Source organism: Drosophila busckii, chromosome 3R (assembly GCF_011750605.1).
Source record: "Drosophila busckii strain San Diego stock center, stock number 13000-0081.31 chromosome 3R, ASM1175060v1, whole genome shotgun sequence".
Taxonomy (NCBI): Eukaryota; Metazoa; Arthropoda; class Insecta; order Diptera; family Drosophilidae; genus Drosophila; species Drosophila busckii.
This window is the reverse complement of record NC_046607.1, coordinates 15,144,299-15,172,293: the sequence shown is the minus strand read 5'-3', so window position 1 is coordinate 15,172,293 and position 27,995 is coordinate 15,144,299. Positions and strand designations below refer to the sequence as shown.

The following is a 27,995-nucleotide window of genomic DNA, read 5'->3' as shown; positions in this document are numbered from 1 at the left end:
CTTCTGTGCGTGCAGAGGTTAACGCGTGCCACATACACGGCGTATACGCAACGTGCGTTGCCAGCTAAGCTAACAAAAATACGTAAATCGAGCGACACGTGAATGAGTGAGTCGGCGTCGCAGTCTCAGAGTCAGTCTGAAACTGAATTTCAGTTTGTGTGTGGCAAGTGGCAAGCGGCAAGTGCGCCAGGTGGGCATTTGCCGGCCCAACGAACCGTGCAAAGGCATTGAACTGTAGCGCACCATGACTGGACATGGACATGGCACCGAACAGGTTCACTGTGGCTGCAACTCTTTGCTCTGCCTGCTGTTGCTCTCGTTAAATTTGTTGTTGTTGCTGCTGTTATCTTGGCAAGCGGACTATTAAAAATTGATGGCCATTGAAAAGTCTTAACAAGTGCGAAAGGCCGACTGGCTGCAAACTCTTTTCGGTATTGTTGCCTCGCATGTTTTTGACAGTTTGCGTTCGACCGCATTTCGCACTCACACTCTCGCAGCGTTCAATGCCAAGCCAGAAGGGGTCAAAGTTCAGCTGTAGCAGCAGCAGACGCATAGCGAGGCGGCCAGGCCAACAGTTAACGGCGTGTTCACTTGACTTTTCGAGTGTTTTCGAATTAATTAACATGACAATGATGAAGGTGAATTGCGTGTTTTAAGCAACGCTTAAATATTGGGTGTCACGTTGGGGCCCAACGCGTTGCGATAGACTCCAAATCAAGTCAAGGCACGACAGCTTTAATAAAGCTCCAAATGTTTTTGCCATGCCCCATGCACATAATATTTTGTGTTTTTTTTTTGTTCGAACCTTTTGTGTTTGGCAGTCTTAAGGCTTTTACAAGTTTTTAATTAGCGCCGTTGTGTGTCAGAACCCTTGCCACTCAACAGCAGCCGTGCCAGCCAACCAGCCAGCCAGCCAGCCAACCAGCCGGGCAATGAAAACTCCGCCGTAATTAATTGTTTATTGTTAACACATTTTGGGCAAACGTCGAACGTGTATGTGTATGTCTGCTTGATTGAAAACACTTAAGTGGTTAAGCTTGAGTTAAAAATGTATTTGCAATTACTAAACTGGCTTTAAAGCTTAGCAAATCATTATTCAGTGCAATCTTAAAGTTTGTCTTTGAAGAGCAGCAGCCACCCTAATGCTTTCACATTTGTCTAGCATTAATAAGCGCAGGTGGAGTGAGGGGCAGGCTGACTGACAGCTGCTGCTGCTGCTGGTAGAAATTCAAGAGCAGGCACTTAAACCCTTTTGACAATGTCAACGGGTGGCTTGTGCTCTGCTCTGCTCTGAATGATGATGATGACGATGATGATGTGGCTGAATTCAAAGCAGCCATCAAATGTAAGCAAGTGTGCTGTAAATATTTTTAAAGGCATAACATTATTGAAAAAAATTACCAGTACCAAAATAGCATCTATACACATCCTTCTGTGTATGTGTGTGTGTGAGTTTGAAGCAGCCTTCAATGGAGGTTAACGACAACTCAAGTACTCGAAGCACATAAATGTTTTATATTATAAATGTATGCGCTGGTGCTTGAACTTAGGCAGCCAACTTAGGCTTGACTTTCAATAAATTCATGGCGCTTGCATGCAGATTTATGTGTAACATACTTATTTATTTGCCAGCTGTGAGTGTAAACCTCATTTAATCATAAATTTTTAAAATAAATATGCAATTGTTTATGGGGGCATGAGTGGAGGTGGGGGGCAATGTGAGCAAGTAGGCAGCAAATTGAAAATGCGCGAAGTACATCAAGTGACAAACGAGAGAGCACAGCGGGCATTATACAAATACGAGCAGCAAGCAACAATAAAGTATAAGCAGCGTAAATACATGCTTAGCAGGCATGAGAATGTTTCGCAACAATAATTTATAAATGAATGAATGCATAAAGGGCACAGTCACAGGCACGGGCGATACCAAATAAAAATAAATAAATAAAAATGGCAATGCGGCAAAGCATGTGTTGAGCGCTGGGGGGCAGGGCAGGGCAGGGGGGCAGCGGGGCAGCTGTGGGGACAAATGCTGTGCGACAGCGGCATTGACTGCGGCGCGTTTATTTTATTGCGTATACGCAAGCCCGCCAAAGTAGGCAACAAAATTCTTTCTTTCACTCTATGCGCCGCGTTTGCTTTCTCATGTTTGAGCGAGGAGTGCATACACACACATGAATGTTTTGCCCGCGCGTGTGCGTGTGTGTGTGTGTACTTTTTATGTTCTATGGCCACAGCAGCATCCGCGCAGCGGCTCAACTTATTTTCCACAAAATTAAACCATCAAAAATTTGCCAACAACAATGCTGGGGTAATTTATTTGACTCATGGCGTTTTTGTGTTGGGTTGTTTAGAAAGCAACAGCAACAACAATGTGCCTGCAGTAAACAACAGCAGCAGCAACAAAAAAATAACACACACAAACATACAAAAATGGCAGCATATAAAGCAAACATATACAGAGAGAGTCTCATACACATGCGAAAGAAAGAGCAACAACATGTACATTTGGTTGTGGCTGTGGCTGTGCTGGTGACGCGTCCGGCTGGCTCCGACTCAAACTCCAATTGTGACTTTCACACAAAGTCTGGCTTAGGCTCAGCTGGTTAACGCACACACACACACACAAACACACATACGTAGCTCATACATCAACAGGCAGCAGCAGCAGCAGCAACTGGGGTAACATTTTTTGGCTTGCGGGCCGCACTTTTTGTTACCAAAATTAAACAAACTGCAGGCAGCGAGAAAAACTAAGCGAGTGTGTGTGAGAGAGAGAGAGATGGAGCTGCGCCACACTGTGATGATGAATTGATGATAATGCCGCAAGGGATTTTGGGCACAGCCCCTTGCAGCACTGCCAGCCAACCAACCCGCCAGCAGACTTGTTTTTATGGCTTGACGAACTTGGCTTTGAAAGAGTTAAGCGTTTATTTATTTACATACATTTTTGTTGCCACTGCTGCCGCTGTTTATCCTGCTGTCAGTTATTTTTCTTTTTTGTGGCTACTGCTGGCGCTGCTGCTGCCATGTTGTTCAACTTGCGTTGCCCAGCGGGCGCAGTTTATTAAGTCTCAAGTGGCAGTTGCTGCTGCTCTGACTCTGTCGCTGACTCTGCCTCTGACCCGTTTGCTGTGCTTACAGCCAATTTCATGCAAAGTTGCGCGCGCGCCTAAAGCTGTCGTCCTTGATGGATGGCCTTTGATGCGAGTCAACGTTTGGCGCAGCATTTGATTTGCCATGCCAAGGACATGCTGTCGATTTGTCAGACGAGTTCCAGGCGGCGCGCCCAGGGACCAACAACGAATCGACTATAAAAACCAATTGCCAACTAGAGTTGCTTTTGTTCCATGCCGTAATGCATTTAACTTGAAATTTTGCAATTGCGCTGCACTTAAATCAGGCACAAACAATACGCATAAAGTATACGCCCAGTCGGCTGGGTCGCATGTGCAAATATCAGAACCTTTGGCTGGCTTTGCCTAAGCGTGTCTGTTCCGCCTTTAAGCCAATGCTAAAGCGGGTATTTGCCAGTGTCTGAAAGCCGACGAGACAGTTGCAAACTCTCTGAGCAAGCGAACAGCATGCGCCAGCCCAGCCAGACAACAATAAATCTTTAGTAGGGATTTCATGGCATAAGCCCAAACATTGTTATACCTTTTTGCAATGATGCTCTGCTGGCGCGACAAGCGCAGGCCAGAAAATTTAATTTGCTTTGCAGCTAATGCAATCAAGCTCGTTTCAGATTGAGCAGCAATTGCAATGTGAGTACAGCAATCAGCTTTAAGAACTGCTTGGGCATAAATATTGTCAACAGTGCCGAGTTGTCAAGACAACGAGAACGACGACAACGACGACGAGCAACAAAAAAGAAATTACAATAGAAGATACAAAATACGAAAATAGAAAAGAAAGCTAACAGCAGGGAAGCCGGCGAATTTAGCAGCAGGCAAACTGGCAAGCGACTGCTGCACATCCTGCCTGCCTGCCTCGTGCCTCAGTTGCGCCTCGTTTGTGGCAGGCGCGCATATCCGTTTCTTATCGCAGCAATGTAAAAGCGTTTCCGCTTAATGCTTCAACCCGACATTGTCGATTACAAACGCAGCATCAACATCAGCAGCAGCACCAGAGCCAGCACCAGCAGCAGCTTAAGTCGATATATAACTAGCAGTAATAGCTGCAACGGCTTAACAGAAAATTGGAAAGGATTTCGAAAATGAGCACGCCGCTGCAATCTCAGTCCACGATGCACAAATCGATGGCCATGCCGCTGCCTCTGCCTCTGTGGGGCACATTACTTCTGCTACTGGGCATACAAAATGGTAAGTGGAACAAACAAACAAACAAACAAGCAAACCAAAAAGCAAATTCCATATATTTTAATATTTATATTGGTGATTAAGAGTAATACATTCGTTATTGTTGTTGTTGTTGAGCCTTCATAAATGTCATAAATGTTCACCTATCATATGAGCCGCGATTTATTTTCGTTTGCAATTTATTTACACAAATATTTACGAGCACTGTCAGCAGCAGCAGCAGCAGCAGCGGCAGAAGCAACAGCAACAATTCAATAAATGCTGCAATTTGCATCGACAACAGTCATAAATTTATCTTAAATGAACAAATATTTTCTTGCTGCCTTGATGCTAACCCCGGCGTAAATAAAATACGATATGGTTGTGCAAAAAGCTTATCGTTGCCACAAAAGGCATGGCAACCACTCTTTAGCAAATAAGCATAATAAAAGTTTACTCTATGTTTTATATGTGCGCAAGCTTTATTCAAATCTGACAATGCATTTTAATTTGTAACGCATTAAAGACAAAGTGCATGCATTGGTAAATATGTCTGCATAATGCATGCCACAACTATATCGCATGCACATGGCGTATACTTAATTCATGCCAAAAGTGCATTGCTATATGAGAATTTTCTGAATAAATATTTGACTTTTGCACTGGCACTAAGTCATGTTGAAAATAATAATACTGTGTTTTTGATTTATTCATTTCGCTTTGCTATATTTGATATTGTTCGAAGCCAAGTCAACAAATTCTCAACTAGCAGCATCATTACTTTATAATAATAGTTACAATAGCTTAATTGCTGCTCAGCACGACATGTTTGTCTATAAAATTATTTTTTAATATTTACTCTATGGCATGTGCTTATCTGTTGGCTGCATTTAGTTTGCATTGCAAGCATAAAAATATGTCAAATGCAAACAAAGCGCATGCACATAAATAAATAAATAAATAGATTTATCGAGAAATAAATATGTCATATAAAACGTTACTTTGCCCCCCACTGTGGCTTGTGGCATCTTCTTTGTTGTAAAAGTCAACTTGCTGTCAACGCCCCAGAGTCGCGCATCTCATAAATTTCTACAACAAGTTGCAAGTGGCAGCAAGAACGAGCTGCACACAGCTGCAAAATAATTGCGCATTTATTTGGCCAATCAATAAGCAACTTGCATTTATCATTTTGCATGCTCATAAGTTTCATTAAATAATGTCGAAACTTTTGTCAGCACAAAGTTTCGACAATGGATTAAGTTATTTGCTATTTATACTATTTGAAGCTAATTATTGCAGCTTTATTAATTTAGTTTATAAACAGTCAAAGGCATATTTGGATTCATCTCAAGCATTCAATAGACATGCAAGTCAAGTGCTTATTACTTAGCTGGCAACTATTTGGCAAATAGAGCAATTGAACTATGCTTATTGTATTAGAATTATTAACAGTGGGTGGGCGTCTATTGATTGACAGCTGCTGCTTTCTCATACCCAAGCTCATGCAATCCTATGTGTGTGTGTGTGCAAATGAATACAACTTAAAATCACTCAAGAATATGAATGGCAGCGTTTTATCTATGCGTTTGCTTTTTGTTTGTGCTCTCGCAGCTGCGGAAAAGGAAGCGCGTTGATAATAATAACGCCAACACTTGGCTTTTGTTTCGCTAACCGCAGCAATAACAACAACAACAGGACACTTTAATAGCATAAATGCGGCACTAAACAAAACCAAAATCAACGAAACTGTATATTGAAAAGCGGAAAGGGAACAGCGCAGGATAAGAAGAGCAGGGATAGGGCCACAGACACGCCTGCCCGCCAGCCAGGACAGCAGCCAGCACAGCTGTCATAATGAAACAGTCAAGGACAATGGGGCGGCGGCCAGCGGATATACAAAGTGTACGTGTTCCGTCCTTAGCACCATCATCACACCAATACCAGTAGAACATTGGGGCACAGTGACCTCAGTGAGCGCATAATATTGCCATCGTTGGCTCAGTTGGCTGCTCGGCTCGGTATTTTAGCGTTTTAGCTGTCGCACCGCAGCGACGCGCGATAAAAGCGACAAACGAAATGTTGTCTGACTGGGGCGACGAACATTTATAAAAGCATCAGTTACAATAACAGTGTGCGCGTCAAGTGGGCGTGGTCAGGGCGCAAGGAGGGCGCCGACAAACAATAGCTGCGTCATTGTCATAAATTAAAAATGAGGAAGTGTATGAAATTTAACAAAAACAAACGAGCCGCGCAGCAAAACCCGCAGCGGAAGCGCAGAAAGCGTTGATAAATAAATTTGCTAAAAAAAAATACAAAAAGCGCGCAGAGAACAAAGTACGCAGCATCTTAGGCTCGAAAGTCTAAAAGTAAATTTGACAATAAGAAAATAAACTGCGAGCCACGAGAGTTAGACTGGCCTAGGTCAATATCTCACACACTTGGCCATCAATTTGGCAAACTCATTTATTCAGTTGCGTGGCATTAAAGCTGTCGCAACTTTAAGTTTATATGCGGCGGCAAGACAAGCACACATTGTTGTCCACTTTGGAGCCAAATTCAACGCGTGCCACACAAATATCTTTGTCTCACTTATTTGTGCTATGTGGCGCTTAAGTGTCACAACAGCAAGCTTACCACAACAAAAATGTTGGCTTTGGGCAACTTGCCACTGCCACTTCAGCCAAACCTCAGCGCCTTTGAGGGAATTTGCACAAAAGTTCATAACGGTTAAGCAATAGCCAGAATTTAAAACAATATTTGACAAATTAAATTTACAGCGCTAAACTGAAGCCAGTTGATTATAAAGCTAGATACTTTGCGCTTTACATAAATTTTATAAAAAATATATATAAAGCATACAACACGCTTTTGCTTTTGTTGTTGTTTTTATATATTTTTTTTTTGTTGCGCTTGTTTGCTCACTTGGCACGTTTCGGTTTTTGGTTTAGCTCTCTCGTTTCGTAGCTTTTGCGTCAACTTTGGTTTTATTTTTGGCTTTGGGCATTTGTTTAAATTAAAGATTATGCTCAAGCGGCTAAACTGGCAAAAAAAAAAAGGGCAGTTGCCAGAATTTTATTATGCGCTTAAGTTCGTTGCACACGTGGCGTATAATGAATAAAGTAATAATAATAGAATAATAGCTAACGAAAGTTTACAAGCCAGCGAGCGCATGTAAACAGCCAAATTGGCAACAGAGCAGAGCAAACGTAAACAAATCTACAGAACAAAAGTATTCATAATAATAAGCCATTTAGCACTTACTTTTGTTGCCCACTGCCTTTCATATAATTCATATTGTCCCCAGCACCGCTTCCCCTTCACCCAGCAGCAGCAGGCAAAATATAAAAGCTTCATAAACATTTAACAGCTTTGCTGCAGCAGGAAACTGTGCGACTGCCATAATTGCAGGCAGCCATTTTACCCCGCAGTCGAAACGAGCTAAGAGTCTAACACAAGCTGGGAGCCAACACAAGCTGCTGCTGCTGCTTTAGCCGTCATTATGACATTGCTAAAATGCACTACAACTAAATTTAAAGACACGTATAATTGAGCTTAGAAGCAGCAGCAGCAGTTGTAATGATTCAACAAGCCGTGTTAATGCTTAATTTGGCTGCCTTATTCAGCTGATTGTTGCCTCAGGTGTAAATTACAAATCTGAGCTTGAGCATAATGAATGAAGCTGGCCGACTGTCGACTGCGACTGCTGAAATGGATGGCTAAATGAAATGAAATCGCAGTGAAAACGCTTTCATTAGACACGCCCAGGCGTGGACAAAAGTTTTAGCCAACGTTGCTAGCGCGACAAACTGCGGCCAAGTTGATTAGAAAGCGTCGACGTGGCCGTGGCCGTTTGGGGCATTGCTAGTCCCAGTCCCAGTCCCACTGTTGGCGGCCTAATGAAAAACTTGCAAAATTTACGGTCAACGGGCTGTCAAACTGGCGCACACAAAAGCGAACAGCAGCGAGCATAGAGCAGCGAGAGTGCGAGTGGGCATTGGGGCCAAGTCAAGCCGTTAAGCGTTGCCATGTTCCATGCCATGCTCAGCAGCAGTTTAAATAAATAATTGCCATCGAAATTAAGCAATGAGAGCGCTCACCAAGGGAATGGCATGTAGCTGACAGTAGTGGGGTTGGGTAGTAGCAGCAGTAGTAATGACAGGAAGTGCCAGATAAAAGAGAAAGAAGACAGTGCATGCATTAACACTGATAAGACACTCAGGCCTAGGCTAACAAAAAGTTCATTAGCGTCAATCGGAAACGGAAATGGAAATAGGCATGGGCGTTGTACCAAATGACCACACAAGATATGAAGTCGAGAGCGTAAATAGAGAGAGTTAAAGTGAGAGAGAGAGAGAGAGAGAGAAAGTAATGTGTGTAGTGGGTGCGGATTTGCATGTCACATGAATTGCTACGCGACTGAGCTCATTAATAATTGCAAAGTACAAATGGCAGCAGGCAAAAGTTAAAGTGCAAATCAGCTGAGACAACAAATTAGGCGCAGGCTTAAAAGCTTTTAAGTAATGTAAACAATAAAGTCAAAGCAAAGATTAATTGAGAGAGCTATTTAATACAAATATTAAGCCAGGATAACAAACATCGATAGGCTAAGAGCAGAATCAATAAGTTTATTTAGAGCTTGAAGCATAACTGGCATTAAGTTTTGAGTATTAGAATTTAATGATAGCTGCTGACTAGAGAGACAGAGTAAGCGGTTGCTAGTTAAATAGATTAAGTTTAATGGCAATTGTAGTGAAAGGCACATTAAGAGTGCGAATGCTTGTAATATAAACTAATTAAATACATTAAATAAATAAATAAAAGCAATCCAAATACATTTTTAGTAATAGTTTTGAAGCATAGGAAAAATGCTTATGAAGCTAATTGCAGCTGATGTGAGTCCAACGCGCGTGACCTTTTGAGAATGTATAGCTAGCACGTATGCAATGCTAGGGGTCAAATGGTTGCTATACATGTTCGTCTGTCTGTGTGTGTGTGTGTGTGTGTGAACCACTTTGGCGACCCAAGCTTGATGCTATCATCAATTGTCAAATAACCAACTGTGTGAGATTTGCGCACCAGCTGTGGCCGTAGCTAAAGCGTTGAACCATTCATGGCATTGCACACACACACAGACACACACACACATGCACACAGAGCTTACATACCACATGCCATACCAGCAGGCAAATGCGACGCCAACGCACACACACACATATACACTAAATGCATATGTGTATGGGTGTATGGGTCCGAGTCAGAACAACTCACTTTGTGGGTTATTTGTTTTGGTCATACGCTCATTTGGCTTTTTTGCCAAGCAAATCGAATGTGGGGCAACAAAAACGAAAAAAAAGGCAAAAGGCAAAAGGTTTAGCTAGCGTATCCTGTGACTGGACTCTGGGCACTGGAAAAGAGCACGAGAAATCAAGCAAAGCCCTAAACTCGCTAAAAATAAGCAAGCAAACAAACGAATCAAACAAAGATTGGGAACTGGCTGGGATGGAAGTATTAACAGCAAAGGGCACCACCGCAAATGCAGAGAGTATAAAAATCCAAAAGCGAATCATTGACCAGTGGGTTCTTGTGTAGTGTGTGCCACTGCCACTGCCAAATTCCCAGCCAAGAGTCCAAGCAACGAGCTGAGCAATCGTAAATCTTCTTATGTGCAGCAGCATTTTAACGATAATTTGCTTTATTGGAGCAGTTTAGATTTGGCCAGCGAAGCGCACCACAAGTCAAAAGACAACTAGAGCAGCTTATGTGCGTATGTATGTGTGTGTCCTATCTGTTTGTGTGTGTGTGTGTGACAAGGGTATGCATGTGTGCTTGGGACTGCTGACTAGTTTTGGCAATGAGCGACATTGGGGCTTGTGCCTTTTGAATGTTTCAACGTTTCCGTTTAAATGCTTTTTATGGTAAATTTATGTACAGGAAAAACACTTGGTCGCTTCAACACTAAAAGGACGCACACACACATGCACACACATGCGCAGCAAAGCGTTGCCCGTTGCCATAAAAATAGCTGGGCAATGAATGAACGAAAGAGAAATAGTAGAAATGAGCACATGTGTGGCACAGTCACAGTCAATTGTTGGCCTCGTCTGAGGTGCGAACAAAGATTTGCCACTTTTGCTGGTCATTTGGCAGCAGCGCTGGGCGCCGCCGTTGCCGTTGCCGTTGCCGTTGCCGTTGCCGCCAATATGTACCATGAATAATGACCCAACAAATTGCCAACTGACTCCTGCTGGTTTGCCCTAACATTAAACACTCTAGCGCACAAACAAACACACACACGCTCACTGTGTGTGTGTGTGTGTGTTGTTAACAATGTAGCCACAGTCTTTCGGCCAATTACTTTGTGTTTTTAACAGTTAACATTCGATTGGCTTGTGGTTAAGGTCGAGAGAGCGGCATTTGATCTGTTGTGACATGCGGTCAACTGCTGCTGGACACACGAAAATTATTCAGAATTTTGCGCTTGAGTTAAATTAACAATGCATGATTTTTTATTTTCGGTATATGCAGATGCCATGCCAAGAGTGTTTCGGTTAACTTTTAACTTTAATTGCATGCCACATGTGGCCAGACATAATTAAAATATGTTTTTATGTTGTTTTTGTAGTGCACACAACAAATTCCACAAAAATAAGTTGCGCACATGGCGTATACGCAACGGCGACGGCAATATAAAATATATTATAGCTATATATGTGTGTGTGTGTGTGTACACCACAGAGAGCAGCAAGAAAATAAATCTCTTTATAAGTGCACGAGCGCTGCCTGGCAACGGCAACGGCCAACACAATTTAAAAGCCATTACTTAAATTAATAAATTAATTAAAAAATTTTGTGCACAATAATGCGATAGTCAAGCACTATGGTATAACAAAAAAAAAAATACATTTTATGGCATAAAACAAAATTATGCACGATCTCAAAACTGAAATTTGCGTTAATAAAAAAAAATCTTAGATAAAAATAACTTTACATGCAAATTAATAAAATTGCTGCGAGTTTTATAAGCAGTAAATTCAATTTTTCTTAACTTCGTGCCTGCAATTTGCTGCTTTTGTACCACAGTGCACAGTAGTAAATAAGCATTAATAAAGCATTTGCATTGTTTAAAATTTATGCATTTATCAAACAAAATTGTAGAGTGCACAGCTCAATTAAATTCATCTCTGATTGGCTACAAATAAAATGATTAAAAGCATTGTCCATGGAAATTAAGACGCAGCTCTCAGCGCCGACTGACATTTCTTTTGAGCATACGCGAGGCTTTACTTATTTTATGCTCAGGCTTCGATCGCAAGTGCGTCAGCGCATATCAGATATATATGCATATGTATATATGTTAATGCATGCTGAATGCGAGAGAGCTGCATGTCCTTTTTGCATATCAAGCGACGCAAGTGCTGCTTGTTGTGCTGCTGCTGCTGCCACACACTTTTTGCTTGTGCGGAAGTGGACCTCACAGCTGTAGGCCTTTGAGTTATGTTAAGCTTTGTGCCAGCAGTGCTTATGCAGTCAGAAGACAGCAGGGGGCGGGGTGAAAGAGTGAAAGGCGAGAGCAGAACACGAGCTGTTGCCTTGAGGCAACAACATAGCCTGGGCTGCCTGCCTGCCTGCCTGCTTGGCAAGTGACGTTTGCCGGCATAAATGTCAACAATGGCTTATTCGTTTGCCTGTTGGTGTTGCTGCTGTTGCTGCTGTTGCTGCTGCATTGCTATGTGTAGGTGCTTGACTGGCCTGCAGCATTCTGACGCTGACTTTGTAGCCTGAGAGCCACTTACAAGTAATTCAAACTCGCATATACAAACACACCTGTTACGCATACGCCCTGTTGTTTGTGCGTAGCGTTAAATGCTCATTATTGTTTGTATTATGCATCAATTTGTTTAGGCTTAACTTGTTACATGGCAAAAATTAACACACATTAATATGTATTTATGCACAGCTGCTATATACGCCACGACACAAACACAAACAAACACACACACACACATACACACACTCCCACACACTTAGACTAGCGCTGTTATGAGAAACACACACGAGGCACAAACATTTCCAGGCCAGTATAATTATATGTAGAGCCCCAAGCCTCAAGAACTCGTTGCCTTGGCACTTGAGCCGCCCCCAGCAAAACTTTGGCCATAAAAGCACACAATAATCGAAACGTAATGATAATAATATCAATAACATTATGCCGACAATACTAGCAACGTAGTTGTTGTTGTTGCGGTCGCTTCATAAAAACCAGCTGTTAATAGCGACATTTTCATAAAAACTATGCACAAAATAGCCAACGATAAAAACATAATCATAATACGCTCTCATACTTGAATTATTATTTTTCGGGTTTAAAGCGCACTGTTGCGTGTCTGTCCGTCTGTCCGTCCGTCTGTCTGTCTGTCTCTCTGTGTGGTCATAAACTGCAGGCAAATGTTAATAGCCAATGAGTCGTTAAATGCTTAACCGACAGCTTAATGAGCCAAGCAGCCGCCAATTGATTCATAAACAATTAGTTAAACATCAAAATTGACTTTGGGTCCAGTGTAAACAAAAGCAAAAATAGCAGTCAACTTGCTCTCTTGCTTACGCTTTGGTTATTTATTAAATTTCTCTGCTTTGCAATTTATGAAATTCATCGTCATGTGGCTACATATTGACTCAAGTTATATTTATCTAAAATTATTTGCTGCTTGCGTATCGATTTCAGCCATTTGAATTATGATTTATATGACCCAGAGCAGTCGTTTGCCTGTCTATCTACCAGACTCTCTGCCCTGCTGTTTGTGTGTGTTGCTGCTGCTGCTAAAACTGTCGAAAGTTGTAAGTGTTGCCAGCATGATTTAGTTGCCGTCTGAGCGAAATCGAATATCGCCTTAATAGCCGCCGGGCAGCGACCAGACCAACTTGCATAATTTTACACGCCAGACAACGCCAAACGCCAAACTGACAGCAACCACATGGCCAGCATAACAGTCGCTGCTTATTAGCCGCCAAGGCAGCATTTGAAATTATAATGCCAATCGACAAATCGCTAAAGTTTCATTGCCCTAGCCCGGATGCTGTCATAAATTTAAATTTGATTTCTTTTATGGCAACTCAACTAATTTTGATTTAAGCTGCAGCAGAACTAAAAGCAATAAAGCATTAACTATTAAACAAGCATAAAATAGCAGCAAAACTTATGCAAATTAATTGTTTATATAACTACGTAAATCCTTGTTAGACATGCGAGTAACACCAAATGCTTTTAGTCTCGACTAGCAACTTGTCGCTTGTGGCTTTTTGACCCGTCGTGTGCTGACTAAAATTGTCATCAGCTTTAAATAGACTTGCACTTATATTTAGTTAAATTTTCTGCTAACTAATGGTTGTCTAGTGTACAGAAAGATGTCAAACTTTTTCATTACGCAACGCCAACACAATTTATACATAAACATTTTTTTTGTTAGCAGCAACACACACATGCGCATGCATTTACGTTTCTATGTGTGTGTGTGTGTGTGTTGCTTGGCTTTTGCTTGAAAACTTTTCTAATTCCATTAACGTAACGCACATGCGAAATTCTGGCTGTATATGCGTTCATTTTTCGCTTTTTGTTGGCTAAAAGTTTCTGCCTCAGTTGTTGCCACATGCGTTAGCCAGTCAGCCAGCCAGCCAGCCAGCTCAGCAGCACTGAGCACTCTCTACGGCGGACTGTGGCATTTTGCGTGACTTTTCTTAAATTGACTGATGCTGGGCCGACCAGCCAGCCAGTCGACCGCCTACTGTGCTCATATTTTGTGCTTTAAATTAAATATGCATGTGGTTCAGACTCTCTCTCTCTTTATCCCACGCATTAGTCTGCTGGCTGTGTTTAGCGTCAGAGCCGAGTTTAACTTTAATGAACTGTAGTTTTGCACAGATTTCACATTGGACGTCATCCTCGGGGCCAGTTTCATGCATGAGCAGCACGCTTGTGGGCGATTGTGTCCACTGCTCGTTTCAAATTGTTAATGGAATGAATTTTTACAATTTTTGTGTAGCATTTTTTTTTATGCTAATGCTAACGATTGCTATGGTAAATACTCTCGCTGTGTTTGTGTGTGGGCACAACCGCATCTCACGAAATTTCGTTTAATTTCAGCTAATAATTATTTTTACATTTTCATCTTTTTTTTGTATTTTGTGTTTCGGTTTTTTGTGGGAAGTGCTTGTGGTTGTTTCGCTTAGCGTTGCCTTGGCAGCGGTATCACAGTTAATTAGTTTGTAATTATTATAAATTGGGGATGAATGCTTGTGGCAAGTTTAATTGGATATTTGATGTTCTTTAAATTACGCAGAAACGAGCGTGAAATATTATCGCAAGTAGCGGCATATTTTGTGGCATAAGCCAGCAGCGCACAAAGCTCCGCGTAGCCGGCAAAACTTGGCAGCTGAATGTTGCAGGGCTGGGCAGTTAGTCATTGCAGAAAGTAAATTAATTTTTAATGCTTTCACAATGTCAAAACGAGCGCTGGCTGCAGAACTATGCTCTGCCATATTTATGTGTGGCAAGCGTGGCAGCAAACTTGCTGCACATGCCACATGCTGGTGTCGTTGACCGTTGCGCTTTGTCACACGTGCCACGCCCACTCACACACACACACACAGAGAAGTTCTAGCACTGCAAGCGAGAGACACAACAATTAATCATAATCTTGTGTTAGTTCGCTATGGCACGTAACGCCCACACGCACCACGCCCCCTCCACAGCTGCAAGTCGTCTCCAAGCATAAATTCAAGATTGTGCGACTTCGTCTTCCAGGCAGCCCATAACTTGCCATCTCATAAGCCAAGCCCACCCCCCCTCAAAAAATATGTTTAAATTTGCCACACAGTCATGCAACTGCTGCTGTTATTGTATGCTTAGTGTCACACGTAGTGGCGCAATAATTTTGCTTGAATTATGCCCAAAAAACACCACTGTAAGTTTGAGAAGTAGTTGCCATAGGCCCGAGGCAGACACCTGACCAGCAAACTGCTCTTAAACATTTAAAATACTTTAGTCAGTTGACACATTTATTACAAATCCAAAGCAGACTTTACATTCATTTATTATCCCTATATATACTTGATTTTGATATTTCTTTTAGTAACTAAATACTCGCTTTAAGTTTCTATTTATATTGAATTTTATTTGCTGCATGCAAAGCGAGTTTCTTTTAAAAACAAGACAGAGTTACTGCGACTCTCTTGTTCTTGGCATATGCATCGCTTCAGCGCTTTGCTTATTTAAAATTATTACCCAAAATTAAACAGTTACTCAATATATCTTAAATATGCTTGAATATCAATCACTCTACTTACAGTAGATATATGTAAAAATAAACTCTCTTTCGTACAAGGACCAAGCTCTACCCCTAGTATCACTTGCTGGCTTTGAGTATAACAAGACAATGTGCCACAGCAATGCGGGCTTGGACTGCCTTTTGTTGTTGGCCCAATTTGATTCGATTGGCTTTTGTTTTGATAAGGTTAAAAGTTAATGTAAATGTTGTGGCTGGCAGAACTGAGACTGAGACTGAGACTTCGACTGCGACTGCGACTGAGACAGTTTTCCCGGGTGGCTTTTAAATTAAAAGTTGCAAGTTTTCGGCGCTGTGGCCTCAGTTCAACTTTTGCTCTGATAAAAAGCTCCAGCTCTGATAAATGTATGCAGTTAAGTAACGACTACTGCGTTGCTCTTTAGTCTCTGGTGTATTTAAGCTAATGCAATAGCAAACTGTAAATCGAATCGAGCAGCAGCAGCTGAAATTTATGCTCGTTAAAATCATTTATGCCTAATTTAATGAATCTTAAAGAACTAATTTCTTTAAACATATTGCAAGCAGTCAGTCAGCAATGCTCCGACGAGCTCTTGCCAGACGCTTGGCCACACAAAAAGCCGAGTTCAACTCAACTGTGCGGAGCTGAGCTGGGGATGAGTCTGTTCAGCAGGGCAAAGTTTGTGCGTAACATGAAAACTTCGATAAATTCACAGTTGAAACAATTACCATGAATTTTATCAAAAATGATACGCGCAGTTCGTATCCGACCATGCAGCAACAATATTTTTTAATGCACTTTGGGGGAAACAGTGAAAAAAACACAGAAGAAGAGAAAGCGGAAAAAAGAAAAACCCACAACGGACGAGGCGATGCCAAACCAACTTGCTGCTATAGATCGCAGCGGGCAGGAGTCGAGCCGAGACGCTGGTAAGCATAAAAGAAATGCCAACAGCATTCCGACTGCTGACAGATAGAACAGCAGCAGGGACGAGGGGCATTCGAAGTCGAAGCTGTAGAAGCAGGCGGTTCTCAGACTATTGAGCATGGCAGCGGTGCTGCTGTTGCTGTTCCTGATGCTGATGGTAAAATGTAAGCGAAAAATTGCTTGAGAAAACTTTCTCAACTTTTCAGCTAATATTTGACTTTTGCAAAATAAGGTGACGATGTGGGAAAACAACGCAGCAGCATTGGATTGAATAAAGTACACACACACACACATACGCATACACATGCATATATTTGCTATATATATGAGTATATGTTCATGGTGTAGCATTATGCGTGACATTTGGTTTAAAAAATAAGGCAAAAGCCAAGCGCATACACAGACAAGTGCAAGCTTGCAACGAAGCTGACTGCAGAGGCATGCAGCAAGCCCACCCAGCCAGCCAGCCACCCAGTCAGCCGACCCCTAAATCTATTAGATGCTTATGCTCTGTGTCTGTGTGAGACTTGAAGAAAAAAATAAGTAAATATGGCAACAGTTTGCCAAAGTGAACTTTATTGATTTTACAGCAGCAAATTGCTGCAAACTTTACACTAAACACAACCATTTCCGTCTGCGCTCCCTCTCTCTCTCTCTCACACACAATCATGCTGTCTCGCTTGCGCTCTTTTAATTCGTAGCTCAATGCAATCGCAATTGATTTTAGTTTCAATCGGGAATTTAAATTGCTCTTTGCCTTGGCAGCAAGCACGCTTCAAATGAGCAGCTTTAATGGCCGTCAATTGCAGCAGAGGCACAAGTTTTATTTTTAAGTGCGTTTAAAACTAAATATTTTGTTACGAGTTGCAGAGCTAGGTGTCCAATGCGTTTTACGCTCCTCGCAACTGCTGCTGCTGCCACCTCGAGCTCGAGCCAAGTCAAATAGATTTTGAGTAGCTTTTTAGTTTTGCCTCCACATTAAATGAGAAAAGTTTCTCAAGTGCTTGTTGCACTCCTTTTTTATTTTTATACGCTGGCTAACCTTTGGTCTTACTTTTGGCAGCCGCAAGCTCGAGCTGGAGCTGCTTGTAAGCAATTTAAAGAGCTGCAGCTTGTCGCCATAAACTTAAAGCGACGCACTCAACTCAAACCAAAAGCTAATAACTTTTACAATTGGCACACATTTTGTGCTTTGCTAATTTCTCAGTTGCCAACTGTTTTATAAACAAATGCAAAGCGTCTCCCAGCGCGACGTGGTTAACCTAACAAAAGACAGGCCAATGCCAAACACAAAATAGAAAGAACAAATAAGCGAAAGCTGGCAAAAATTAACAACAAACAAAAGGACAAACAACGCGGGGCCCAGCTAAATAAAACTACCTTTTGGAGTTGCCCAGCAGGCCTGGGCTGATTGTATTGAGAGTTCGTTTTTAATTAAAAGCAAAAGCAAAAGAAGCTGCTGCAACAACGGGGCGTGGCCTATTCACAAATTTTGCGCCACGACTTTTTGCAGCTTGCATTGCGAAAATTTATAAAAATGATTAAAAAAGTTGCGAGCCCCTGCAACAATAGAAACAATTACAAAATTGCCAAAAAAAAATAAAAGAAGAACGTAGGTAAAAAAGGGAATAACAGCAGCAGCAGCAGCAGCAGCACAAAACGCACAAAAAAACGTGTTAGAGAGCAACAAAAGCATAAACAATGCATTGCTGCATAGAAATTTTTACGCCATGTCTGAGGCATGTGCAAATATTGCGTATACGCCATATAATAAATAAAAAACAACGACAATGGCGAAAGAAGAAATGCTGCAAAATGTTGCTTCGGTTGCTGGTGCTGCAACTACTTGAGTCCTTTACGGGTTTGGCACTGGCAAACAGTTTCCAACTCAATGACTTTATATCTACGACTTGAGCTACATTTGCCACAGATGCCTTGGATATCGAGCATCCGCCCCGCTGGCTGGCTGGCTGGCTGGCTGGCTGCAGCGCTTTCACTGCGGCTAAGGCCAGCAGCATCATCAGCATTCAACTTGCTGCTCGTTTGTGCCAGTTTGCTCGTTTACAGGCTTTTACCTGAAACTATTACCCACTTGCCGGCTCAGAACGGTCGCTGGCTGAGCAACCCAAGCATAAGCGCACTGAGTCTGCTTAGCTGTATTATATAGCTATATAGTTGCGGATGCAGACTCCTTATGCAATCAACTGTCGACTCGTTACAACTTTTTCCTTGCAAATCTGTTAAGGTTTAATATTTCGTTGAGCAGCAGCTGCAGCAACAACAATCTGATAACATATTTATCTACAATTTATACATAATTTTGCAGCAGCAGACAGACAGCTACAGCTACAGCTACAGTGCGAAATACTTCAAGCGCTTTAACTTAAGCTCACCTTGCCAGGCCCAATCCATTAGCACATAGATCCCATGCCCAGCACTTTGCCTGCAGCTGTCAAAAACTTAGTTGACACCCACGCTCAGTCAAACTCACAGTCACACACAATTGTGTGGCTGGCCTACTGGCCTTAAAGCTTTAACTTTTAGTTGAAACTTCGAGAGACACTTGATGAATTTCTGCCGCAAAAGCCGCAAATAATATTCTAGACTAGAAATATGCGCAGTGTAGTGTAGTCAAGCATAATAAAATGTTGATGCAATTTTACTTGCTAAAAAGGAATACAAATAACAATGAATAAGCATGAGCTAAGTGTTGTTGTGGCGCTGATTAAATTAGCAATGCCAATGAATTGAAACTCTCTTGTAGCTAAATATTGTTAAAGTAGCCAGCATGACCCTCTCGAGCTACTTACAAGATACTTCAAGTAGCACACACAAGTCTGAGCACAAGATACAAAAACTCAGCTACATGTCAATGTCAAAGGCGATGACAAAGACAAATTTAGCTGGCATGTGTGTAGGTCTGGTCTACACTTATACCTAGGGCGCACACACACACGCACACACCCACACACATGCTTTAGCTATTATGCATAAGCATATATGTATATGTGCGGCAAGTGCTTTGGCTGTTTAAACTTAAATAGAAAATGAAGAAAATAACTTAAATCGGAAATTCCAAGTTGGTTGCTAAGCGAATTTAACGCACCGTTTGATACACACACACATGCATAGAAGGCGCGCGTAAATGGCGCCAAATTCCGTCCGGCAATCAACTTAATTCAAAGCAAATTGCTCGCATACTATATATGCGCTCTGGTAATAGCTGTAACTATAACTGTAGACTACGTAGACTGATAGTGGGGGTCGACCCGACAAGTAAATGTCTCATTATATTGCGCTTGAGCAATTTCTGTCTCGTCACTAATTCATCATTGTTTCGGCACATTAAATGCTTGAACGTCAACGCATTCATTATCCTGTGTCTAAATATTTTTGGCCAACTCATCACCAGCACAGACACACACACGCACAGTCTCATGGTCGCCAGGGCCAAGCACTTATGCTTGAGTGATATTAACTGGCCGACAATCAGTCAACAGGCGGCGCCAAGCAAAGCCAAAGCGAAGAAGCGCACGACTTCAGCAGAGACTTAAGCCAGATTTCGTTGTAACATATACTTGATGCTTCAGAAGAGTCCCGGTCCCGCTCCCGGCTCGTGTTGTTATTATTTTAGCTGCGGCTAGACATGAATGTGTTCTTGTCATTATATGCCTGATATATGCCACTTTCTTGGCTGGGCCGGAGAGTATGTGCTTAGCATGTTAATTGCTTTCGAAGCTAATCGAATTTTTTGCTCGTCATTATGAGTAATGTGCCTGCTGCCTGCTGCCCGGCCCGGGCATAAAGCAATTTGTCGAGTAATTTTATGTAACAGCCTAATTGCTGTAAGCTAGTCGCATAAATATTAAAGCGCCTGGTCATGTTTACAACAAACTAAAGTTAATCGCACATGTCATCAGCACTTAATTTTAAATGCAAACAATAAACATATTAAAATGTATATAAATAAATGCCGACAAAAAATATTGAACACACACAAGCATTTTTATAAAATGCAAATATCATTTTAAATTTGCTCAACCCAAATGTTTATCTGAACTTGCGCTAAATTTGGCTTTAAAAATACAGTGAGAGCTCGCATTGAGTTAATTTATGTAGCACATAAGCTAATTTCTGTTTGCCTCTTACGTTGTTTGTTGCAATTAGTCGTCGGCCAAGCCAAGCCAAGCCGTTGGCCAGCAGCACACACATAAACAAAAACAAATGAGCCAGCAGCAGCAAGAGCAAAAAATTATAATAACTGTTGCTTCCGTTGGCCAGCAAATAAAATCGTGTTATGAGCAACTGTGAGATACGAGAAGTTCACGCTAATTATTTTGTCGGTCAGCAGAAAGTTCAGAGTTCACACAGCTATATGTAAAGCATGCAGCAGCAGCAACAGCAAGAGCAACAGCAACAGTGATTACAATTACAATTACAACATAGCCACAACCGCTGCTAGCCAGTCTGGCCTTGGTCGCGCCCATTGCTGTAATTTTTATTATCAACCCAAGTAAAATAAACTTAATTAATGTACGCTGCTCTCGCCGTTGCTGCTGCTGCTGCGTTGGCCTGACTTTTTGATTCATGGCTTTGCATTGCATAAATGCAAAACGTAGTGCAAAAAATATGCAATAAATATGTTGGCGGCCGGCCTTAAGCAATGTCAAATGCATTAAGCCCCAACTCAGCTGCAGCTAAAAGCAAATGAATGTCAAAAATTATAGCATACATTATGGGGCGCAACAGATACAGCTGCAGATGCAGATCTTTCAAGTATTTTAATAACTATAAATCTGCAAGATAATTATCGCAAGCTACTTTAAGATAAAAACAACGAAACCTGTTATGCTCTTTGATTAATAACCGTAATAAATACTTTTTGCCATTGCAGCCATCCAAAGTGTTGAGGCACTCACACTCTCGAACCTCTCCGTCCCGCGCATCATCGATGTCGCACAAAAGGCCAAACTCTCCTGCAGCTATGAGATGGGTAATCGTACACTGAACTCGGTTAAATGGTATAAGGATGGCCAGGAATTTTTCAGGTGAGTTTGCATGCCGTCACGTCAATTGCTCTGCGCCTGTAAAAACAAATAAAATATATATAGTACTAACCGAGCCAGAACTACACTCACACACACATACACATGAACAAAAAGCAAAGTAAAAGCCATAAAAATATTTTTCGGCTCTGGTTCAAAATAATAAAATGGCCAGTGAATGTGCCGGGGCATTCATGCAGATTTTATGGTGCAAATTGAAAATGTCATGAATTTGCAACAGTGTCCGCAACATTGTCGTGCTGCTGCTGCTGTTGCAGTCAGTGGGCGGGCATGCTGCTGGCTGTGGGTGGGGCTGGGCACTCGATCGTTTTGAAAGTGTCGCGACTAATTTAAATGCTTAATTGAAATGGATTTTTATGGGCGCACCAAATTGCGTACAGGTGACGTTGGCAGTTCTAGGACTTGTTACCATTTATACGCAACATTCGGCTGACACCCGCCCCGCCTCATCCGAGGGCTTGCCACCAATTGTGGCACAAACATGTGTGAAGCGCACTTTATTTTTTTTATTTAACGTACTTAATTGCTGCAAATTGTTGTTGAGTGCGACGAGCCGCTTAATCGAGCGCAACATTTATGTTATTAATTCTTTTTTAAGCTCATTTATTGATTTTAAATCCTTACACAAAATGCAGCCCAGATTTACACAATAAAACATTTAATCAGCATACGCCATTAAATCGCAAACTCTCTGATGAAGAAAGCTTACTACAGTGGCAACCACATGTCATTACTGTATTCAATACGAAAGGGGGAGGGGGCGGGCATCGCATTGTAAGTTGCCTTTTTATCAATTAATGTTGATAGAAACAATTTGTTTGTGCGGTCAGCAGTTTATTCTGCAAATTGTCAAATGAAATATTTGCATTTGACATTGCGGTCTGCTGCTGTAATAGACCAAAAAACCCACATGGCTACATTAGCGTACAATATTGACTAAATGGCTTTTTCAGTTCACTATCTGTATAATCAAAATACAGTTAGAGCGAAGCGACGCTTCAAATTAAATATCGCTTGAGCGCAAATATCAAATATTCACTGTTCATTAAAAGAGTTTCTCACTAAAAACCAAAGCAATTAAATTTGCTTTTGGTATTTGGGATATTTCAAATGAGTTCTTGGAATTGTTGCATAAATGAAAGTTCCATAACAACAATATCAAATCTCAACTATAACTTTATGGCCTAATCATATGTCGCTGCTTGCTTAACATTGAATAAATAATAAACTCAACTGAATTTAAAGCGCAATCAATAGTTTGGGTTAGCTATATATCAATTGTGCTTTGAATTTTAAAAGAGTTGCGTTCAGCCTAAGGCATAAACAGACCCCACCCCTCAGTTATCCACTGCATAGCGCTTAAACTGCAACTGAAACTCGAGAGCGCATTGATGGTGATAATAAAAAATCAGCAGCGGGCGCTAAAATGCAGCTACAAATCGATGGAATTTTATTTGCACGGCATTTGTGCAGCGCTTTGGGGGCACAAATGCAGAATCTGCAAAACCTTTTTGCATGCGCTCATAAATATTTCATGGATTTGGTTTTTGCGCAGCACTCGACTCAAAATGCAATTGCTTGTCTACTCTCTACTGCTCTCTCTTTCGCTCTTTCTCTTTCTATCTATGCTACGCCTTTTGTTTGACGTATTCATTTTTTTGCAACTGTTTTATTTTGCAGATACTCGCCGCTAACGCCGCCGACAACAAATTGGTTTCCCGTCAAAGGTGTCACCATTGCCGATGGCTCGTCGCTTTGCAATCAATTCATGTGCAACGTGGAGCTGGAAAAGCTGAACGTAAACTCGTCGGGACAATATCGCTGTGAGGTGTCCGGCGATGCGCCCGAATTCAAGCTGATCGATAAAGCGGCCAATCTGACCGTTGGCGGTAGGTAAACAAAACCTTCACAGCTCCCACCCAGTCCGCCAGCCCAAGCTATTGCTGCTGATGCTGCGGCTGCTGTATGTGTTGGTGATAACCTTTGGTTTTGGTTATGCCATGATTTATGGGCGTGCCGTGCCCCTCGCACAAAGACAACAAATTATGCGCAATTTTGTGAACACTTAATAAAATTATAAATGGTGTTTGCCGCCCGCGGGCAGCGCGCGCAGCAGAGCAGCGCAGCGAGCACATCCACAACTCCTTTCCATTTATCATTGCCAAGCGTTTGGATTTGCAGGCGCCTACTATGTGGAGTTCAAAGGCCGCTGCATAAACGCTGGGAAAATTGTGACACGCGTCAGCCATTTGTATGAGTAATGATTGTTAATAAATCCTGCCCGCCAACGACAAAGCCCACCTGCCAGCCAGCCCACCCAACGATACTCGAGCGTACAAATTCAACTCAATTGTGAGTTTTGTACGAATCAATTTATAATCTGCTGCTGCAGAACACGGCCAAGAGCCCCGAACATTGTTGTCACGTGCAACGGCCTAGTGTGTCAGCTTGTTTGTTGGGGTTTGTTAACGTCAGCACCGCGGGCTATGGTCGCCATTTTGAACTCGCAGTTGGCTTGATTGGCAGCTCTTGGTGTACATGAAGCTAGAAGCTGCGACTAGAGCTGGTTACGCGTTCGACGCTCCACTTTGAAATTCAAATCAATTGATTTGGGGCGCAATGTCATTTGACACAAATGAATATTGCCTGCTTATGTCTTTTGTTTCACAAGGCACAAGGCGCGCGGCTCAAAATGATTTATTTGTCGCAATTTTCCCGCTCAGCGATTTGTTGGTTGGTTTGTTGGTTGGTTGGTTGGTTGGCCTTGTCTCGCTGCTCTGAAGAGTGAGATTTATTTATTGACGTTGCTTTAAGAGTATTGATTTGCATAATGCGCACTTAAGCATTTGTTTACGCGTAACAATCAAATTTGAATTCGCATTTTCTTATTTGAATTTCGCCTTTAATTGGATGTTTTGTTGGTTACTTGTACGCCCAGTTACACCCCCCCAAAGCATAGCCTAACCTACCCTACTTACTCTCCGCTTGTTGTGTCTATGCTATTTGCATGTCAATTCGACTTTTATCTATTGTATGCCGCACTTACTTACGTCGCTGAATAGGCAAATAAGCTATGCTTAAGTTGTTCAACATGCAAATAGCAAAGACTAGATTAGAGCCCCACGCACTAGAATGAGTTTATCTTCCATACCTGACAGCAAAATGTTTTTATTTCGCTGGCAGTAATTTAAGCTTTAATAACAAAATTTGCAAACTGACAAAGCAAATGGTTTTAATTGAAACTAAATTTTATTTTCATAACTCAAGCTTATCAAATTATATAAACCAGAATTGACTTTTACGTCAGCTAACGTATTACAAATTTCTCAATAATAAAGGACGTACTCATAAACTTTCGTGTCATATAACCAAATGTCTGCATTCGCCTTTTGTCCTTTTGCTGTTTTAATTTTATAAGCAAGCCATGTGTGTGTGTGTCCTGTGCATGTGTGTGTGTTAGGCATAAGCCATAAAAAACACGATCTGTGTCATATATAAAATGAGCAGCTAACATTACGTGTAGCAAAGCCAGAGCAGGCATCAAGCTTCATCAACAAGCGAAGCGCTGGCGACAAGTTAAGGGACACTGCCAGCTGCTCTCTCTACCCATTGCTGTTGCATAAAACAATTTGTGTGTGTGTGTGTGTGTGTGTGTGTGGCATGTGTCGTTGTCGTTGCTGCAGCACGTAGCTACAACTTAATGCCTTGACATTTCGTGCCTTGTAGCATAGTGTTGCGCAGTTTTTTGTTACAATGGCTGCAAAACTGTTGACAGACCAACAATCAACTTGGGAATTTTCGTCACTAAAGTGCCATCGCCATTGTATCCACCTTTTCCAAAAAAAAACCAAAAACTTTCAACAACAACAAGCAGCTGCTGCTGCTTGTATCTCGATTTTCCAAACAGCAATCACCTAGCGCTCACTTTGATGATGCCACAAAATAAAGAAAAAACAAAAATTGCGAACATGAAGTAAACGCTTTGGTTAAGTTTTTACAGTGCCAGGATATTTTTGCGCTTAGTTGCGTGCCATGTGTCGCCAGCACTGATTAACTTTGAAAAGTTAGCTTAGCTTCCGAGTTGTGTGTAGCAACAACTTGTGTCCACTTTGCCACAAAGGGAAACGCCGACGCCGCTGCCGCCGTCGCACCTAATTACTTTAGAGATTTAGACAACACACAGGTTAAGAGAGAGAGAGAGAGCGAGCGGCTCAGGTTTAGGTTCAGTTTCAGGCTCTGCACGCTTTTGACTTTTCTAAAATGGGTCATCATTTGAGGCACACACACAGTGTTGAGTGTTGCAACAAGAGTTACACCTGCTGCTGCTGCTGCTTGTTGTTACAGTTGGGGCAGCCCTTAGCAGCAGCCTATAGTGTCGTTTTGTTTGTTGATTTTTACATTTTTCTTTGCGTAACTTTTTGTATTTGTTTTTGTTTGCCGTTACACTTTTTTCTGTTTTTGGTTTATTTATTCGAGTTGATTGCTTTGTTGCCAATTTTTTGTTTTGTTGTGTTTTTTTTGTCGGTGCGGTTGGCATTTCAAGTCACAGTCAGTGTTAACCGCAGAACACACAGAGGTACAAACGGTAAAGCGGTACGTAGTATCATCAAGCGGCACAACATGGCCGCAATCATCAACTCAACTCAACTTTAGCTCGAACTCCATGCGCTGGCATCGCCTGAGCAAGTTTCACTTGAAACAGGTCAGAAACTTTCCACCAAAGTGGTTTGTATTAAGTCAATTAAAAAGTTTATAGTACTGCTGACTGCCTGACTTTTGATGCCCCCAACCCACCCCGAACCGCCCACTGCACGCTCGCTCATGCCTTCGGGTGCTTTAGCATATTTCACAAATTTTCAACACAACAACAGTAACAGCTAGAGCAGCAGCAGCAGCAAACTGGAGGATGGGGGGGGGCAACCATTGTGGCAGTCGGCATTCATTAGACTGAGTCCAAAACTCAGCTGAGTTCTTCTTGTTGTATTGTGGTCACTGTGCTGGGGCGCACTGGTGACGAAAACCTTGTTTTCTCTGTGTGCTAAACCAAATTATTCTTGCTTTCATCAAAAAAGTTTGTGCTGGGCAATTATTTGTAAAGATTAATTAACACTTTGAATAAATATTTAGACTGTTGTCAGGCAGATAATTACTTGAGCGCCTGTTGCGGCGTTTACAACTTTCTATTTCGCTCTCACACCCTCGGCGTGTTTATTGACCAGCAGGCAAGCCCTGCTGCGCGCTAAATTTAGCATTTAAATATTTGATTTGAGTTTTCCTTTCGCTGCAGTGCTGCCCAAGTCTGATCCCGAAATCAGTGGCGTGGAGCGCACCTATCAATATCGCAATACATTGCTGGCTAACTGCAGCTTCGAGTCCAGTCCAGCGGCAAAGCTCACCTGGTATATTAACAACAAAACGGTAAGCATATGCGTTAATCATACGCACTGTTGTTAGCACTAACTGCATGTACTTGCCACAGGCGTCACAGAGCAGCATGTTGCCCGTGGTTTATGATGTCAAGCGCAACGATGACGGCATCTCCGTCTATAAAAGTCATCTGCAGTTGCGCATCTACATCGACGACAAGCGCTACATTAACAAGAGCGAAATGCTCGAGCTGCGCTGCAGCGCTGATATTATGGGCGTGGCCAGTCTGCGGCGCAGCAGTCAAGCACGCACCACCATTCTGGCATCCAAGGGCAGCGGCCACAATCAGCGTCTGACCGAGAATGGCGCCTGTGCCAGCGCCCGAGCAGGTGAGTACTTCAGCCGCTGCCTGCTAATTAAAGACGCTCGCTTAGACTCTGCCACAAATTTTCGCAGCTACAATTGCCGCCTGGTTTTTGTGCATCGCCACTTTGCTGCGCTGGCGCTGCACTTTGAGTTAGTAGCTGTCGCTGTTGGCCGCCTGCCTTTTGGCCTAGTTTTAAGCGCTGGTTTCGTTTGGTTGCAAGTGAAAAAGAACCGAAACACAAATTAAAAGTGACAAGTTAACAAGCCAAGGTAACAGTTGAATTTGTAAATATAAATCTATATAGTAAGTTATATATATATATGTCAGCAGCATTCGTAGTCGCTAAACACTTAACAAGAATTCCTCTTGATGTCAAACTGTGTGTGTAAGCACAATAAAAATAATTGCAAACGGCATAATAAAATATAAAATAAAATTTAAAGCAGTTGCCGGCTAAGTAAATTTTACATACACACAACGAATGTTAATTCCAAGTGCATGCGCGTATATTTGTATGTATGTATTTGTTTTGTATTTGTATTTGTATTTGTATTGCACACAAGTCACAATCACACAATCAATGGTAACTAAAAGTAAACTTGAATTAATGTATGTGAAAAAAAAACGAAAATGTTAATGTATTTGTATTAACTAATGTATGCGAACAAATCG

At 41.9% G+C, this 27,995-nt stretch overlaps 1 protein-coding gene across 3 annotated transcripts; it reads left to right on the top strand.

The window, feature by feature from the left end:
- Nucleotides 1-27,679, top strand: LOC108602178. 3 transcript variants are annotated; one of them, XM_017990216.1, is made up of 8 exons: nucleotides 1-106; nucleotides 3,746-4,322; nucleotides 21,418-21,571; nucleotides 23,270-23,478; nucleotides 26,877-27,007; nucleotides 27,069-27,345; nucleotides 27,413-27,592; nucleotides 27,654-27,679. In XM_017990216.1, exons 2-7 carry the CDS (start codon nucleotides 4,217-4,219, stop codon nucleotides 27,475-27,477), a joined length of 942 nt encoding a protein of 313 aa, XP_017845705.1. In that variant the 5' UTR covers nucleotides 1-106; nucleotides 3,746-4,216; the 3' UTR covers nucleotides 27,478-27,592; nucleotides 27,654-27,679. The 3 variants fall into 3 exon arrangements, with proteins under 3 accessions (XP_017845705.1, XP_017845707.1, XP_017845706.1); XM_017990217.1 differs by lacking the exon at nucleotides 1-106 and having other exon boundaries at nucleotides 3,689-4,322; XM_017990218.1 differs by lacking the exons at nucleotides 27,413-27,592; nucleotides 27,654-27,679 and having other exon boundaries at nucleotides 26,877-27,110.
- Nucleotides 27,680-27,995: the final 316 nt, after the last annotated feature.